We start from the raw sequence: 17,500 nt of genomic DNA on the forward strand, positions 1-17,500 counted from the left end.
ATCACGGGGGGGGGGGGGGGCAGCTGTGTGTGTGTGTGTCGGAGGGGGGGGTACCCAATTGAAAACCATTTGCTTGCTGGTGTCGCTGCTTCCAATCTCCACTGTGTTCTCCTCCTCAAGCCCAGTTTGTTCCAACTGAACCTCTTTTGTGTAATACTGAACACTGCCAGCAGGGGTCACCACCAACCACTGACTACCAAAAAGAAATCAATAAATAAATCACTTCAACACAGCTCCTACCTGACCAATCAGGCCTCAGTAAACAAGCCCCTCCCCCTCCTCCTACTCCCTCTTCTCCTCCACCCCCTCCTCCTACACCTCCCCCTCCCTCTCCTCCTCCTGCACCTCCTCCTCCTTCTCCTCCTGCACCTCCTCAGCCAGCAGGAGTTCCTCCGGCGGTGCCGTGGACTCGGAGCAGCGCCGGGTTCGGACCAAACTGCGCCGCTTCCTGCAGCGGCGGCCGACGCTGCAGAGCGTGAAGGAGAGGGGCTACATCAGAGGTGACACACACACACACACACACTGCGCCTGAGTGTGTGTGTGTGTGTGTGTGTGTGTGTGACTGTTGTGTTGTCTCACCAGACAACGTGTTCGGCTGCCACCTGGACACTCTGTGCCACAGGAAAACTCTGCCGTCCCTCGGTTCCTGGACAAGTGTGTGAGAGTGGTGGACAGGAGAGGTACACGCATGCACGCACACACACACACACACACACACACACAGGTATGCGTATTGAGTGTGTGTGTGTGTGTGTGTGCGCGCAGGTCTGGAGGTGGATGGGATCTACAGAGTCAGCGGGAACCTGGCAGTGATCCAGAAGCTGAGACACAAAGCAGATCATGGTGAAGCTGCTGGACCTGGTGGTCTCTCTCTCTCTCTCTCTCTCTCTTTCTCTCTCTCTACCTCTCTTTCTCTCTACCTCTCTCTTCATCCCTCTCCCTCTCTCTACCTCTCTCTACCTCTCTCTTCATCCCTCTCTCTCTCTCTCTCTGTCTCTCTTCATCCCTCTCTCTCTCTACCTCTCTCTCTCTCTCTCTTCATCCCTCTCTCTCTTTCTCTCTACCTCTCTCTTCATCCCTCTCTCTCTCTCTCTCTGTCTCTCTCTCTCCCCCCTCTCTCTGGTCCTGACCCCTCTGTTGTTCCTGCAGAGGAGCACCTGGACCTGGATGATGGACAGTGGGAGGAGATCCATGTCATCACCGGAGCGCTGAAACTTTTCCTGCGAGAACTTCCAGAGCCGTTGTTTCCCTTCAGCTTCTTCGACAAGTTCATCGCTGCCATCCGTTAGTATCCACTCAACCTGGGCCTGAGCCTGGGCCTGGGCCTGGGCCTGGGCCTGAGCCTGGACCTTAACTTGAATCTGAACTTAAAGTTGAACTTGAACTTGAACTTGAACCTGGACCTAAACCTTCACGTGAACCTGAGCTCACTCCCTAAGGGATCCACTTTATGAGTCCTCTGTTAGAAGTTGACTGAAGTTCCCAACAATCGAAAGCTCCTGGACTCCAGGCTGACCAGGTTCCGGTCCAACTAGGCCGGAGGGTTCTAAAGCACCTGTGTTCTTTGGCTGCAGAGGTCCCGGACTACAGCCAGAGGGTCTCCTACATGAAGGACCTGGTCCGCTCGCTGCCCCTGCCCAACCACAACACCATGGAGCTGCTGTTCAAACACCTGCGCAGGTGAGTTCCCACCAGCAGGTGGGACATGTGATACCTGAACCACACTCACCTGGTCTTCTGCCTCAGCAACACGCCGCTCTGCCCGTGTTCTCCAGGGTGATGGAGCACCAGGACTCCAACAGGATGTCGGTGCAGAGCCTGGCCATCGTCTTCGGCCCGACGCTGCTGCGCCCCCAGACCGAGTCGGCCAACATGACCGTCCACATGGTCTTCCAGAGCCAGATCGTGGAGCTGCTGCTCAACGAGTTCCGCAACATCTTCTCGCAGACACAAGAGGAGATGTCTCAGGGACCTTCTAGAACCCTCTGAGGACCTGCGGTGGGGGGGGGGGGGGGGGGGGGGGGCATGGGGGTGTTGGACCTCCAGAGGACCCTGACACCTGGACTGGTTCCTGCAGCCCAACAGCTGGAGGGAAACCATTCATCTTAGGCTTCTGAAACTTTGATACACTTTGTTTGAGGTGAAGATCCTGTCTGAACAACAACCCTTCAACCGTCAGCACAGAGTCCTCCAGGCAGTGTGGAGCACCACTGGAAGAAGGTCTGAAGAACATCTGTTGGTTCACGTCGTCACGTTGGAGACCTATCAGCTGTCTTCTTCTGTCCATCGAGTCCAATGTGTTAGCTAAGCTAGGCTAATCATGAGCTGCCATTGATGCTCACACTGACTGCAACACCAGAGGGTTTCAATAGAGGCGGTCACATGGTCAGCAGAGCCGTCAGTGTCCAGCAGGGGGAAGCAGACAGCAGGCAGCAGGCAGCCCGGCCTTGAGGGAGCCTGATGCTCCATCGTTGTCACTCTAAATGATAATAACAACACCAAGCACAATAATAAAGACATAACACGCTATCAATATTATTATTATTATTATTATTATTATTATTATTATCATCATTAACAATAACAATAATAAGTGGCCGAAGACAAAGCTGAGACAGTGCTGAACGGGCGGAGCGACACGCAGTGAAAAGCCTTCCTGGTTTGGCAGCCGGTGGCCGTCGCTGTACAGTGAAACAGTGTCCGCAGAAATTAAAATTAAATTAAATAAAAAAAATGTAAAAAATGCCGAGCAACGACCGAAGCACCAAGGACTACAACAGTCGGAGTGGAACGAACAGAGACAATGTTGGAGGTTTGTTCAGCCTGATGCAGATGCGATGGAACACCGACGCGGTGGCCAACGGGAGTGAGACGGGCTCGACTCGGCCCCCTGGTGGACGACGAGAGAATAGTCGACCACGGCACCATTTGAAAACATGCTTGAGGACTGTGAGTGTGTTTTGTAACATCAAGCAACTTTAGTTTGAAGACTATTTGCAAAGTAAGGCCGCTGAATCGTGTCGATAAACCGCTAGCCACCACCGCTAGCCACCTCCGCTAGCCACCTCCGCTAGCCACCTCTGCTAACTCCGTGCTCTGCTTGTGTTGTGTTCGCTGGCAGCGAAACTTAAGAGGCGGCGATTCTGGCTCGCAACTTTCGTAAGTTTCACTCCCTATAGTGATTTTAAAGCTGCTCGCTTGTTAATGCCGGTCCAATAGAGTTGTTGCTGTTTTGTGCTTTGTATGGACTTTAGTTGTGCGGATATTCTTGTCTAATAATAAACGACTGCGATCGTTTCACCACAGCGTCTACATTTTCTCCTCTAGGACAGTGTTTTGATACAATGCAAGTCTATGAGGGTCAAAGGTCAACTTTGTCCAAGAGACACGGGGACACTTGCTGCTTCATGGGGATCCCCTAAGACACACCCACGCCAAATTTGGGGCTTCTAGCCCATGAGGAACCCCGAAACCCTAACCCTAATTTCAGCTGACCCTAACCCTAACCCTAGTTTCAGCCTTATCGCTAACCCTAATTCAATGCAAGTCTATGGGGGTCAAAGGTCAACTTTGTCCTAGAGACACGGGGTCACTTGCTGCTTCATGGGGATCCCCTAAGACACACCCACGCCGAATTTGGGGCTTCTAGCCCATGAGGAACCCCGAAACCCTAACCCTAGTTTCAGCCTTAACCCAACTTGACTTGGAACCAGCATACTGGATGTTTATCAATATGTTTATCAAATAAAAGCTAAATTTGTATTCCAGGCCAAACAAACCTATGCATTCTATGGCCCGTGTGTATAATATAATATATTAACAACAGGGTGTGCTAAAATATTTCAACAACTTTAGACTTAAAAAACAAACCATGCAGGAAATGTGAGCGTACCGGGTTTGTTAGGCAGGGATTCAAGCTAGCATAAAGTTTACATCGATGCTAACGGACTGAATACCACGATGCTTATTGTAATTGCAACGTTAACATAACACAACTCCTCACGGCTTTTTGGACATTTTGCCGTTAAACGATCCCACATTACAGCGCCCTTTGAACATACTTACTTCGGTTGGGACCGAGTCCTTCTGACGTCACAGCCGGCCCAGCGCAGCCCGCCTCAAACAGCCCCAACGTTTGTGCTCTGCAGGAGGAGCAGACATGGATTCATCCAGCAGGGGGAGCCCAACCTGGATCAGTGCCGCTATCCAGCTCATTCACCAGTTGACCGAGTCACTGACTCAATGATTCACCATGGCAACCGCAGCGGCGTCTCAGGTGGAAATGTTTGGAGGAAGTAAAGAAGCCAGTAAACCGGAAGCTGGCCACTACAGTTATTAGACTGAGACGGGAAGTGTGACAAAGTTTTTTTATTTACTTATTTTTAAATCGCTTAGTCATGAAAACCTCCGCATTTGTAAACACCGGAAGTGCGCGTCGCCGCCGAGCCCCGACTGTTCGCTGTTGCGCAGCCGCACCGATGCGTCGTCATGACGACAGCGGCGCCGTTTTGTTGAGGGACTCGGACTGCACGCGCGAGGAGCAGCAGCCGCTCCAGGTAGGAGTCACCTGACCTGTCCGCGCGCTAGCTAGCTGCCGTTAGCCGCCGAGCTAACGGCTCTGCTCTGGTCTGCTCGAGCCAGCCGGCAGGCGGAAGCTGAGTTCCTCCGGGTTAGTGAGGCGACGCACAGTCGCGTGCTCGTGCTCGCGTGTTGTTTTCAGTGATTGACAGCTGCGCTCCGTCTCTCTCAGCAGCTTCAACAAACTCAGAGCAGCTGATTGGAGGGAGTTTGAGCCACTCCCAGTAGTTTCACCCGGAGTTGAGCGCGTGCACCGCGGCGTCAGCGGAGCCCCGAGTTGACGAGTCGCCATGGCAACGTCGACCGCAGGGTCGCGCGCCCCGCCTCAGTGAAACATACGTCTTAAAAAGAATAAAATAGCAGCTGTGTAGAAGAGCGCCTGCGCACTGCTTTCATCTCCAGCAGGACCGAGGCTGCTTCACACCAGGGTCCAATAACCTTCAGCATCGGTTCGATTAGTAAGACTGGCTGGCTGGCTCACCCACTCACTCACTCACCCACTCACTCACTCACCCCAGAAATCAGGAAGTGTGGGATCGACTGAGGAAATTCTCTAGCTTCCTAACTAACTTCCTGACTAACCTTCTAACTGGAACAACCTGCTGAGACATTGCTGGTTTCCAGTCGTCTAAAACATCTTTTCCAGTTTTCCAGTCTGTTTTCATTGGTTGGTGCAATGAGACAGGAAGTGGGAACCCTGTACACTAGAACACAGGAAGTGGGAACTCTGTACACTAGAACACAGGAAGTGTTATTGGTGGAGAAGATCACTGAGTGTTTAGGTGATCAGAGGAATCCAGTTTAAAGTGTGACTGATGATGTCATCACCTCAGTCTGATTGCAGAAGGCAGCGGTGTGACACCATCGACGGGGTCATGGCGAGGTCAAGGTCAGAGGTCATCGACTTCCCCACGCTGGAGAAGGAGCTGCAGGGGGCGCTAGAGGCCGACAGACGCTACAGCAGAGAGAACCAGGCCAAGCTGAGGGCCGTCCACCAGCAGGTGGCGTCATACAGCCACTTCAGGTAGCAGCAGCTCCCATTGGCTGGGGAAGGCTCAGTGTGTGTGTGTGTGTGTGTCTCAGTGTGTGTGTGTGTCTCTCCTCAGGGACCTGGTGGTCTCCTCTCACCTGAAGCCCCTGGACGCTGATGACCTCCGACCTTCTGGACGGAAACAACCCTGGAACCCTGTGGCTGCTGGCAGGAAGTCCTCATAACCACCAAAGAAGAGGAAGAAGGAGGCCTAGGAGAGGAAGAGGAGGAAGAAGGAGGCCTAGGAGAGGAAGAGGAGGAAGAGGAGGAAGAGGAGGAAGAAGGAGGCCTAGGAGAGGAAGAGGAGGAAGAAGGAGGCCTAGGAGAGGAAGAGGAGGAAGAGGAGGAAGTTAAACTGCTGCTTGTCTCTGGTTTCTGTCCAATAAATGTTTGAAGACTCTGGTGTGGTTTTTCTCTCAGGACCTCTGTGTGTTGTGAGCGACCAGCAGGTGGCGCTGTTTTCATTCTGCTATGCTGAAGACATTCTATCCTTTTTTCAGAGATGCTTCTACATTGTGCATCAATCACTTCCTATCACCGATGACTCGAATGTTGTTGCTTGTCCTCACGTCTCGCCTCACTTCCTGTTGTGACTTCCTGTCTGCGCTGGAACAGGAAGTGGTTTTCTTCCTGCGAGGTCCAGCGCAGGCTCGGAGCTCCACTGCGACTCTCCTCCCCCTCCAGGGGGGCACCATCACTGGGGGGGGGGGGGGACCCCATCACTGGGGGGAGGCGCCATCACTGGGGCTGGGTCAGAGAGGGGGAGCCTGGGAGACCCCCATCACTGGGGGGGCGCCCATCACTGGAGGGGGGGGGACCCCATCACTGGGGGGGGAACCCCATCAGGTAGCGGCCCTTGATTATATCTTAGATGACACATCTGCATTTTTCTCTGTGTGTGTGTGTGAGTCATTTTCATTTTCCAAACCGACAGCTGGGGGCGCCACAGTCGTCAACCATGACGTGTGTGGCATGAGACACTAGGGGGCGTGTCCAATGACCACAACGCCACGCAGGGAAAATTAAACACAAAGTATTTTTTTATTTTTTAAAAATGTAATTGAAGAACTACACTGGGCACAGGTTTGTGAGACGGAGGCGTGCTTCCAAATGTTCACACAAAACACATTTATTGTAAGAATAAATAAAAACAATTAAATACCTGCAGGAAACTCTGAGGGGAACTGAGGGATCTCACAACAATCAAAACAGAAACAAAGTCTCAATCAATCAATATGAAAAAATAAGTCAATAAAAACCAATCATCTTTGGAGAGGAGGAGGCTTGAAACAAAAGAATAGAATAGAAAACTCAGGCCAAGGCAGTAGCGCCCTCCTCAGGACAACACAAGGTACTTCAGGCGATGCCCAGGCTGCTTGAATCTTCGCCCTCTGTTCTTTCTTATTGTTTGACAGGCCGCTATCAGAGCCATGCGGATGCCACGTGACATTAAATACAATCAAAGCGGAAAGCAAAGATTGGACTGGCGGAGTGGAACAACCTCACTCCATAAACATCGCAGCCACACGGTTGAATAAAAACCCAGGTGCTTCAAACAGCAGCGGTCCACGCTGAAGTTGGCACCACATTCGCACATTCATTTCTTAGGTTTCGATTCCACCTTAAAAAGAAAATTTCCGCTATTTGACCACTAGATGGCTGTGCTTATCCCAACACTGTTCAACTTTGCCATTGACATTGCGATATTTCTCATTTTTCAGGTGGATTATTTCAAAATCTATACAGTAAAACTTGGCAAGTGAGGTGTCATTGGAAAGCCTGGGAGCTTTATTATCACAATCAGTTGAGACATTTCATGGGAAATCATATTTGGCCTTTTGGGGCGACTTCAAAGTTGGCAACTTTGTCATTGACATTGCAATATTTTTCAAGTGGATTATTTCAGAATCTATACAGTATAATTTGACAAGTGAGGTGTCATTGGAAAGCCTGGGAGCCCCATTATCATAATCAATTGAGACATTTCACGGGAAATCATATTTGGCCCTTTGGGGGGACTTGAAAGTTGGCAACTTTATCATTCACATTACTGTATTTCTCATTTTTCAGGTGGATTATTTCAGAATCTGTACAGTAACGTTTGACATGTGAGGTATCATTGGACAGCCAGGGATGTCTACTATCACAATCGGTTGAGACATTTCACGGGAAATCATATTTGGCCCTTTGGGGCGACTTCACATTTGGCAACTTTATCATTGACATTACTGTATTTCTCATTTTTCAGGTGGATTATTTCAAAATCTATACAGTAATATTTGACATGTAAGGTGTCATTGGAAAGCCTGAGAGCCCCATTATCACAATCAATTGAGACATTTCACGGGAAATCATATTTGGCCCTTTGGGGCGACTTCAAAGTTGGCAACTTTGTCATTGACATTTCGATATTTTTCATTTTTCAAGTGGATTATTTCAAAATCTATACAGTATAATTTGACAAGTAAGGTGTCATTGGAAAGCCTGGGAGCCCCATTATCACAATCAATTGAGACATTTCACGGGAAATAATATTTGGCCCTTTGGGGGGACTTGAAAGTTGGCAACTTTATCATTGACATTACTGTATTTCTCATTTTTCAGGTGGATTATTTCAAAATCTATACAGTAATATTTGACATGTGAGGTATCATTGGACAGCCAGGGATGTCTACTATCACAATCAGTTGAGACATTTCACGGGAAATCATATTTGGCCCTTTGGGGCGACTTCAAATTGGAAAGTTTATCATTGACATTACTGTATTTCTCATTTTTCAGGAGGATTATTTCAAATTCTATACAGTAAAATCTGACAAGTGAGGTGTCATTGGAATGCCTGGGAGCTCTACTATCACAATCAGTTGAGACATTTCACGGGAAATCATATTTGGCCCTTTGGGGCGACTTCAAAGTTGGCAACTTTGTCATTGACATTGCGATATTTTTCATTTTTCAAGTGGATTATTTCAAAATATATACAGTACAATCTGACAAGTGAGGTGTCATTGGAAAGCCTGAGAGCCCCATTATCACAATCAATTGAGACATTTCACAGGAAATAATATTTGGCCCTTTGGGGCGACTTCAAAGTTGGCAACTTTGTCATTGACATTTCGATATTTTTCATTTTTCAAGTGGATTATTTCAAAATCTATACAGTATAATTTGACAAGTAAGGTGTCATTGGAAAGCCTGGGAGCCCCATTATCACAATCAATTGAGACATTTCACGGGAAATAATATTTGGCCCTTTGGGGGGACTTGAAAGTTGGCAACTTTATCATTCACATTACTGTATTTCTCATTTTTCAGGTGGATTATTTCAAAATCTATACAGTAATATTTGACATGTGAGGTATCATTGGACAGCCAGGGATGTCTACTATCACAATCGGTTGAGACATTTCACGGGAAATCATATTTGGCCCTTTGGGGCGACTTCAAAATCGGCAACTTTATCATTGACATTACTGTATTTCTCATTTTTCAGGTGGATTATTTCAAAATATATACAGTAAAATCTGACAAGTGAGGTGTCATTGGAAAGCCTGAGAGCTCTACTATCATAATCATTTGAGACATTTCACGGGAAATCATATTTGACCCTTTTGGGTGACTTCAAAGTTGGCAACTTCGCCATTGACATTACTGTATTTCTCATTTTTCAGGTGGATTATTTCAAAATCTATACAGTAATATTTGACATGTGAGGTATCATTGGACAGCCTGAGAGCTCTATTATCACAATCAGTTGAGACATTTCACGGGAAATCATATTTGGCCCTTTGGGGCGACTTCAAAGTTGGAAAGTTTATCATTGACATTACTGTATTTCTCATTTTTCAGGAGGATTATTTCAAAATCTATACAGTAAAATCTGACAAGTGAGGTGTCATTGGAAGGCCTGGGAGCCCTACTATCACAATCAATTGAGACATTTCACGGGAAATCATATTTGGCCCTTTGGGGCGACTTCAAAGTTGGCAACTTTGTCATTGACATTGCAATATTTTTAATTTTGTAAGTGGATTATTTCAAAATCTATACAGTATAATTTGACAAGTGAGGTGTCATTGGAAAGCCTGGGAGCCCCATTATCACAATCAATTGAGACATTTCACGGGAAATAATATTTGGCCCTTTGGGGGGACTTGAAAGTTGGCAACTTTATCATTCACATTACTGTATTTCTCATTTTCCAGGTGGATTATTTCAAAATCTATACAGTAATATTTGACATGTGAGGTATCATTGGACAGCCAGGGATGTCTACTATCACAATCGGTTGAGACATTTCACGGGAAATCATATTTGGCCCTTTAGGGCGACTTCAAAATCGGCAACTTCGCCATTGACATTACTGTATTTCTCATTTTTCAGGTGGATTATTTCAAAATCTATACAGTAATATTTGACATGTGAGGTATCATTGGACATCCTGAGAGCACTATTATCACAATCAGTTGAGACATTTCACGGGAAATCATATTTGGCCCTTTGGGGCGACTTCAAAGTTGGCAACTTTATCATTGACATTACTGTATTTCTCATTTTTCAGGTGGATTATTTCAAAATATATACAGTAAAACCTGACAAGTGAGGTGTCATTGGAAAGCCTGAGAGCTCTATTATCACAATCAGTTGAGACATTTCACGGGAAATAATATTTGGCCCTTTGGGGCGACTTCAAAATCGGCAACTTTATCATTGACATTACTGTATTTCTCATTCTTCAGGAGGATTATTTCAAATTCTATACAGTAAAATCTGACAAGTGAGGTGTCACTGGAAGGCCTGGGAGCTCTAATATCACAATCAGTTGAGACATTTCACGGGAAATAATATTTGGCCCTTTGGGGCGACTTCAAAGTTGGCAACTTTGTCATTGACATTGCGATATTTTTCATTTTTCAAGTGGATTATTTCAGAATCTATACAGTATAATTTGACAAGTGAGGTGTCATTGGAAAGCCTGGGAGCCCCATTATCACAATCAATTGAGACATTTCACGGGAAATAATATTTGGCCCTTTGGGGGGACTTGAAAGTTGGCAACTTTATCATTCACATTACTGTATTTCTCATTTTTCAGGTGGATTATTTCAAAATCTATACAGTAATATTTGACATATGAGGTGTCATTGGACAGCCAGGGATGTCTACTATCACAATCGGTTGAGACATTTCACGGGAAATCATATTTGGCCCTTTGGGGCGACTTCAAAGTTGGCAACTTCGCCATTGACATTGTGATATTTCTCATTTTTCAGGTGGATTATTTCAAAATCTATACAGTAATATTTGACATGTGCGGTATCATTGGACAGCCTGAGAGCTCTATTATCACAATCAGTTGAGACATTTCACGGGAAATCATATTTGGCCCTTTGGGGCGACTTCAAAGTTGGCAACTTTGTCATTGACATTGCAATATTTTTAATTTTGTAAGTGGATTATTTCAAAATCTATACAGTATAATTTGACAAGTGAGGTGTCATTTGAAAGCCTGGGAGCCCCATTATCACAATCAATTGAGACATTTCACGGGAAATAATATTTGGCCCTTTGGGGGGACTTGAAAGTTGGCAACTTTATCATTCACATTACTGTATTTCTCATTTTCCAGGTGGATTATTTCAAAATCTATACAGTAATATTTGACATGTGAGGTATCATTGGACAGCCAGGGATGTCTACTATCACAATCGGTTGAGACATTTCACGGGAAATCATATTTGGCCCTTTGCCATTGACATTACTGTATTTCTCATTTTTCAGGAGGATTATTTTAGAATATATACAGTAAAATCTGACAAGTGAGGTGTCATTGGAAAGCCTGAGAGCTCTATTATCACAATCAGTTGAGACATTTCACAGGAAATAATATTTGGCCCTTTGGGGCGACTTCAAAATCGGCAACTTTATCATTGACATTACTGTATTTCTCATTTTTCAGGAGGATTATTTCAAAATCTATACAGTAAAATCTGACAAGTGAGGTGTCACTGGAAGGCCTGGGAGCTCTAATATCACAATCAGTTGAGACATTTCACGGGAAATAATATTTGGCCCTTTGGGGCGACTTCAAAGTTGGCAACTTTGTCATTGACATTGCGATATTTTTCATTTTTCAAGTGGATTATTTCAGAATCTATACAGTATAATTTGACAAGTGAGGTGTCATTGGAAAGCCTGGGAGCCCCATTATCACAATCAATTGAGACATTTCACGGGAAATAATATTTGGCCCTTTGGGGGGACTTGAAAGTTGGCAACTTTATCATTCACATAACTGTATTTCTCATTTTTCAGGTGGATTATTTCAAAATCTATACAGTAATATTTGACATATGAGGTGTCATTGGACAGCCAGGGATGTCTACTATCACAATCGGTTGAGACATTTCACGGGAAATCATATTTGGCCCTTTGGGGCGACTTCAAAGTTGGCAACTTTGTCATTGACATTGCAATATTTTTAATTTTGTAAGTGGATTATTTCAAAATCTATACAGTATAATTTGACAAGTGAGGTGTCATTGGAAAGCCTGGGAGCCCCATTATCACAATCAATTGAGACATTTCACGGGAAATAATATTTGGCCCTTTGGGGGGACTTGAAAGTTGGCAACTTTATCATTCACATTACTGTATTTCTCATTTTCCAGGTGGATTATTTCAAAATCTATACAGTAATATTTGACATATGAGGTGTCATTGGACAGCCAGGGATGTCTACTATCACAATCGGTTGAGACATTTCACGGGAAATCATATTTGGCCCTTTGGGGCGACTTCAAAGTTGGCAACTTCGCCATTGACATTGTGATATTTCTCATTTTTCAGGTGGATGATTTCAAAATCTATACAGTAATATTTGACATGTGAGGTATCATTGGACAGCCTGAGAGCTCTATTATCACAATCAGTTGAGACATTTCACGGGAAATCATATTTGGCCCTTTGGGGCGACTTCAAAGTTGGCAACTTTGTCATTGACATTGCAATATTTTTAATTTTGTAAGTGGATTATTTCAAAATCTATACAGTATAATTTGACAAGTGAGGTGTCATTTGAAAGCCTGGGAGCCCCATTATCACAATCAATTGAGACATTTCACGGGAAATAATATTTGGCCCTTTGGGGGGACTTGAAAGTTGGCAACTTTATCATTCACATTACTGTATTTCTCATTTTCCAGGTGGATTATTTCAAAATCTATACAGTAATATTTGACATGTGAGGTATCATTGGACAGCCAGGGATGTCTACTATCACAATCAGTTGAGACATTTCACAGGAAATCATATTTGGCCCTTTGCCATTGACATTACTGTATTTCTCATTTTTCAGGAGGATTATTTTAGAATATATACAGTAAAATCTGACAAGTGAGGTGTCATTGGAAAGCCTGAGAGCTCTATTATCACAATCAGTTGAGACATTTCACGGGAAATAATATTTGGCCCTTTGGGGCGACTTCAAAATTGGCAACTTTATCATTGACATTACTGTATTTCTCATTTTTCAGGAGGATTATTTCAGAATCTGTACAGTAACGTTTGACAAGTGAGATGTCACTGGAAAGCCAGGGATGTCTACTATCACAATCAGTTGAGGCATTTCACGGGAAATTATTTTTGGCCCTTTGGGGCGACTTCAAAGTTGGCAACTTTGTCATTCACATTACTATATTTCTCATTTTTCAGGTGGATTATTTCGAAATGTATACAGTAAAATTTGACAAGTGAGGTATTATTGGACAGCCAGGGCTGTCTCCTATCACAATAAGCTGAGACATTTCACGGGAAATCATTTTTGCCCCTTTGGGGCGACTTCAAAGTTTGCAACTTTGTCATTCACATTATTGTATTTCTCATATCTGTTCATGATTATTTCAAAAATTATACAGTAAAAATTGACAGATTTTGTCAAATTCTTCTCTAGGCTCTTTGCAGTGTGGTGCAGGGGGTGGGTTGTGTTGTCCATGTTAGATTTCAGCTTGGCCAACATCCTTCTGTCCACTACCTCCTGGATGTAGTCTAATGGACAGTCCAGGACAGAGCTCGTGGCCAAAGATGATCCTCTCCATGGACTTCATGAGGTGGGAGGTCAGGGCCACAGGTATGCTGTGGTTCAATTCACTAGGGTGGGATACCTTGGGAACTGGCACCACACAAGAGGTCTTCCACAGGACCGGCACTGTGTCCAGGTAGAGGCTCAGGTTGAACATGTACTGGACAACCTCACTGAGTTGGTCTGCGCACTTCCTGAGGAGCCTGGAGCTGGTGGCATCCGTGCCTGTGGCTTTCCCCACCTTTGTCTTTCCCCACCTTTGTCTTTATAAACTCCCTCCTCACTTGATACTTTGTGATCCTTAGTTGGGGAAGGGGCAACTGCGGGGGTGAATCCGGGTTTCGATTTGAGTGTTCTTTGGAGGAAGACTGACAGTTATGTAATATGATTTCCCGTGAAATGTCTCAACTGATTGTGATAGTAGAGCTCACAGGCTTTCCAATGACACCTCACTTGTCAAATTTTACTGTACAGATTTTGAAATAATCATGAACAAAAATGAGAAATACAGTAATGTGAATGACAAAGTTGCCAACTTTGAAGTCGCCCCAAAGGGCCAAATAAGATTTCCCGTGAAATGTCTCAACTGATTGTCATAGTCGACATCCGTGGCTTTCCAATGACACCTCACTTGTCAGATTTTACTGTATAACTTTTGAAATAATCCACCTGAAAAATGAGAAATACAGTAATGTGAATGATAAAGTTGCCAACTTTGATGTGCCTCCCAAAGGGCCAAAAAAAAAAATCCCGTGAAATGTCTCAACTGATTGTGATAGTACAGCTCCCAGGCTTTCCGATGATGCATCACTTGTCATATTTTACTGTATAGATTTTGAAATAATCCAGATTCAATGATTCGCTGAATGTTATATGTTGAACAGTGTTGGGATAAGCACAGCCATCTAGTGGTCAAATAGCGGAATTTCTTTTAAGATGGAATCGAAACCTAAGAATCACCGCGGCGAATGTGGTGCCAACTTCAGCGTCGTCTGTGCACGAGGCAACAGCAGGGGCGGAGCTTCGGCCAAAGCCCGCAGCCTCGGCTCAGAGTCCACAAACAAAGCAGGTCAATATTTCCTAATGAATGAAACCGCAGCAGAGCGCGGGCAGCCGCGTGCCGCGTGTCAACGTTGCAGGCTCGGCCAATCAGCAGCGTGAAAGCGAAAGATGACAAAATCTCCCTCAACTCACCCGCCGCTGCCATCAGCCTGCAAGGAGACAGAAGCCCCGCGAGGACGGAGGAGCCCCAGCGGCGGCCTCTCTCCGCCAGCTGGCGCGCACTTCCGCCAGCTGGCGGAGAGAGGCGGGGCTACGCCCGTGCAGGGATTTTATACGGCAAACAATGAACACGAAACGAAAGGGGAGGAGCACAGTTTGATCCAATACTTCCCCAGCCGCACGTGCTTCATGAGACAACAAAAGTGAGCTTCCGGTTTCCAGCAGGTTCAGCCTGAACGACATTACCCGGGTTTTCACTTTCTCTTCTTCTTTTCCTTTTTATCCCTCCATGAAAAAAAAAAACCCGGATGACGTCACACAGCAGCGTTTGCAAAGTCTTTCTAACATCTAATTTCTACGGAGCCCCTGAGGGGCCATTCGAGAAAAATAAAATACAACAATTGCTAATTCGTGGGAACGATTAAATGGCCACGAATTAATTGAATGCTTTTATTTTATTTTTTCTCAGGCGCTCCGTAGATTTCTAATATAATTCAGCTTGAATTTCCCCTCAGGGATTAAAAAAGTTTTTATTATTATCATTATTATTATTAGGTTTGACCGAGGTCACTTCCTGTTCTCATCCCAGAGGAGACCTGAGGCTTCATGCTGTTTCTCTGCTGTGCAGCTACACAGGAACCCAGGCCAGAGCTCGACAATCACTCATTGATGATTTTATTTTGAAACTTTCTCATTTTATTTTCAGAATTTGCATCTTGTGATTGTAAACAAAAAAACTCTGCTCAGTCTTTTAAAAGTTGACAACAGGAAGTAAAAAGCCAGTAGAAAACATTGTCATTGTGCTCACCATCATAACCACATCAAAATAAATAGTATCAAATATAAAAACGTGCATCAATAAATAAATGAATAAATAAATGAATAAATAAATAAATAAATAGATTAATAAAATAAATCAATAAATGGAGTGCTGTGATTGGCTCAGGCTGCTCGTCGGTTCTTGACTTGCGACAGCAGCATGTCCAGCTGCTCCAGGTGAACCTTCGTCAGGTAGCGGAACGATTCCCAGGATGCACTGCTGCCACCCTGCAACACACACACACCACTGTCAGCAGCGGGCTAACACACAGGAAGTAGCAGCAGCGGGCTAACAGGAAGTAGCGGCAGGCCAACAGGAAGTGGCCGTCACTCACTGTGCGCCCCAGGAGGCTCCGCCTCAGCTTCCTGTAGTACCGCCTCAGCCGCTTGATGGTGGTCTGAGTCCCTGTCAGCTGATCACAGGGGAGAAAACAGGTCAGGTCAAAGGTCAAGCGACAGGTGAGGTCAAAGGTCAGGTCCCAGGTCGGGTGTTGACACTCACACAGGCGTCGAGCTCAGTCTTCTGGCGTCTGATGGATGCCAGGAAGCCCTGGATCTCCCGGGCCTCCCAGCCAATCCCAGCCTGGCCGCTGTGGTTGAGGAGGTGGAGCCACAGGTCAAACAGGAAGTGGAAGTTATCTCTGGCAAAGGCCAGCTTGGAGTCCACCTGAAGACACAGCAGTGATTGATTATTGGCTGACTGATTGATTGATTGATTGATTGATTGATTGATTGATTGATTGACTGATTGATTGATTGATTACCTGTGCTGTGCGGTAGTGTTTGTACAGGCTCTCTGGGAAGGCCACTGGGCTCTGAGGCGTCATCATCTCGCCGCCCTGCAACAACACAACAACAACAACACAACAACAACACAACGAGATGAAGCATGGATGCGATGGGCTGCAATAGAAACTATTGATGATGATCAATAGGGAGGCTGCAGTCGCAGCTGCTCACCATTCGGAGGAGGTGACGGAAGGAGGCGTTGCTCCGGTGACCGTACTCTCTCTGCCAATCACAGCCCAGCACAGGAGTGAGGGCGCTGCAGAGCAGCAGCAGGAGGCGGGGCCAGCCAGACATGACGACCATTCAGGAGGAGGAAGATGGAGCTGCTGCTGCTGGGACAGTCAGAGACACTTTAACATCAACATCAGGACTTTGTATTGACGTCATCGTTGGCCTGATAGCATAGCATAGCATAGCATAGCATAAGTTATAGTTGAACGTTGTCGGAAAACAAGAAAAAAATAATTTTTTAGCAAGCACATTGGTGAAGTTAGGCAGATATCACAATTTGGCCCAAAAAATGACTTGGGCTAGTATGCTATTATGCTATTATGCTAACATGCTAACAGTAGGATTTTCTTGAAGTTCTTTCTGTGTTTTTTCAATGTGTATTTTTAGACCTTCTGAAGGTCCAGGATCTCCTGAGTCTCCATACCTGGTGGATGATGATGAAGATGACGATGATGACGCCGGAGCTGTTTATGGTGATGAAGATGATGAAGATGATGAAGATGATGGTGATGAAGGTGCTGCTCTGAAGATACTGGAGATGTTTCTGCTGCTGTTGCTGCAGTGAAGTTTGATACCTGAAAACTCTGCAATCACTTTTATTGTGGCTCAGAGTGAAAGGCAGAAATTCCAAGTGTGTTTCTATTCACTCACTCTCTCTCCCCCTCACTCTCTCTCTCTCTCTCACACACACACACACACACACACACACATACACACACACACACACACACACACACACACACACACCTGCA

The 17,500-nt window shown here is 45.5% G+C and overlaps 2 protein-coding genes across 2 annotated transcripts; one reads left to right on the forward strand and one right to left on the reverse strand.

The window, feature by feature from the left end:
• Positions 1 to 252: 252 nt before the first annotated feature.
• On the forward strand, positions 253 to 2,014 carry LOC142882584 (rho GTPase-activating protein 15-like; the record flags this gene model as incomplete). The annotated part of the gene is made up of 6 exons (XM_076017387.1): positions 253 to 500; positions 583 to 680; positions 766 to 843; positions 1,150 to 1,284; positions 1,575 to 1,680; positions 1,776 to 2,014. Coding segments are annotated over 6 exons (879 nt in total), but the record flags the coding sequence as incomplete, so codon positions are not given.
• Positions 2,015 to 15,850: 13,836 nt separating this feature from the next.
• On the reverse strand, positions 15,851 to 16,844 carry LOC142882585 (interferon a3-like). The gene is made up of 5 exons (XM_076017388.1): positions 16,689 to 16,844; positions 16,493 to 16,567; positions 16,231 to 16,395; positions 16,064 to 16,141; positions 15,851 to 15,956 (listed from the first exon to the last, which is right to left on the reverse strand). The coding sequence occupies exons 1-5, from the start codon at positions 16,818 to 16,820 to the stop codon at positions 15,852 to 15,854; spliced, it is 555 nt and encodes a 184-aa protein (XP_075873503.1). The 5' UTR covers positions 16,821 to 16,844; the 3' UTR covers position 15,851.
• Positions 16,845 to 17,500: the final 656 nt, after the last annotated feature.

The sequence above is a fragment of the Nelusetta ayraudi genome, unplaced genomic scaffold (assembly GCF_046127955.1).
Source record: "Nelusetta ayraudi isolate G7.1 ecotype Tasmania unplaced genomic scaffold, CSIRO-AGI_Nayr_v1 ptg000339l, whole genome shotgun sequence".
NCBI classification, from domain to species: Eukaryota; Metazoa; Chordata; class Actinopteri; order Tetraodontiformes; family Monacanthidae; genus Nelusetta; species Nelusetta ayraudi.

Coding starts and splice junctions, on each gene's coding strand:
- LOC142882585 (XM_076017388.1), bottom strand. CDS start 16,820: ATGGTCGTCATGTCTGGCTGGCCCCGCCTCCTGCTGCTGCTCTGCAGC. Junction 16,568..16,688: donor TCCGTCACCTCCTCCGAATG/GTGAGCAGCTGC, acceptor GTGTTGTTGCAG/GGCGGCGAGATGATGACGCC. Junction 15,957..16,063: donor GGAGCCTCCTGGGGCGCACA/GTGAGTGACGGC, acceptor TGTGTGTTGCAG/GGTGGCAGCAGTGCATCCTG.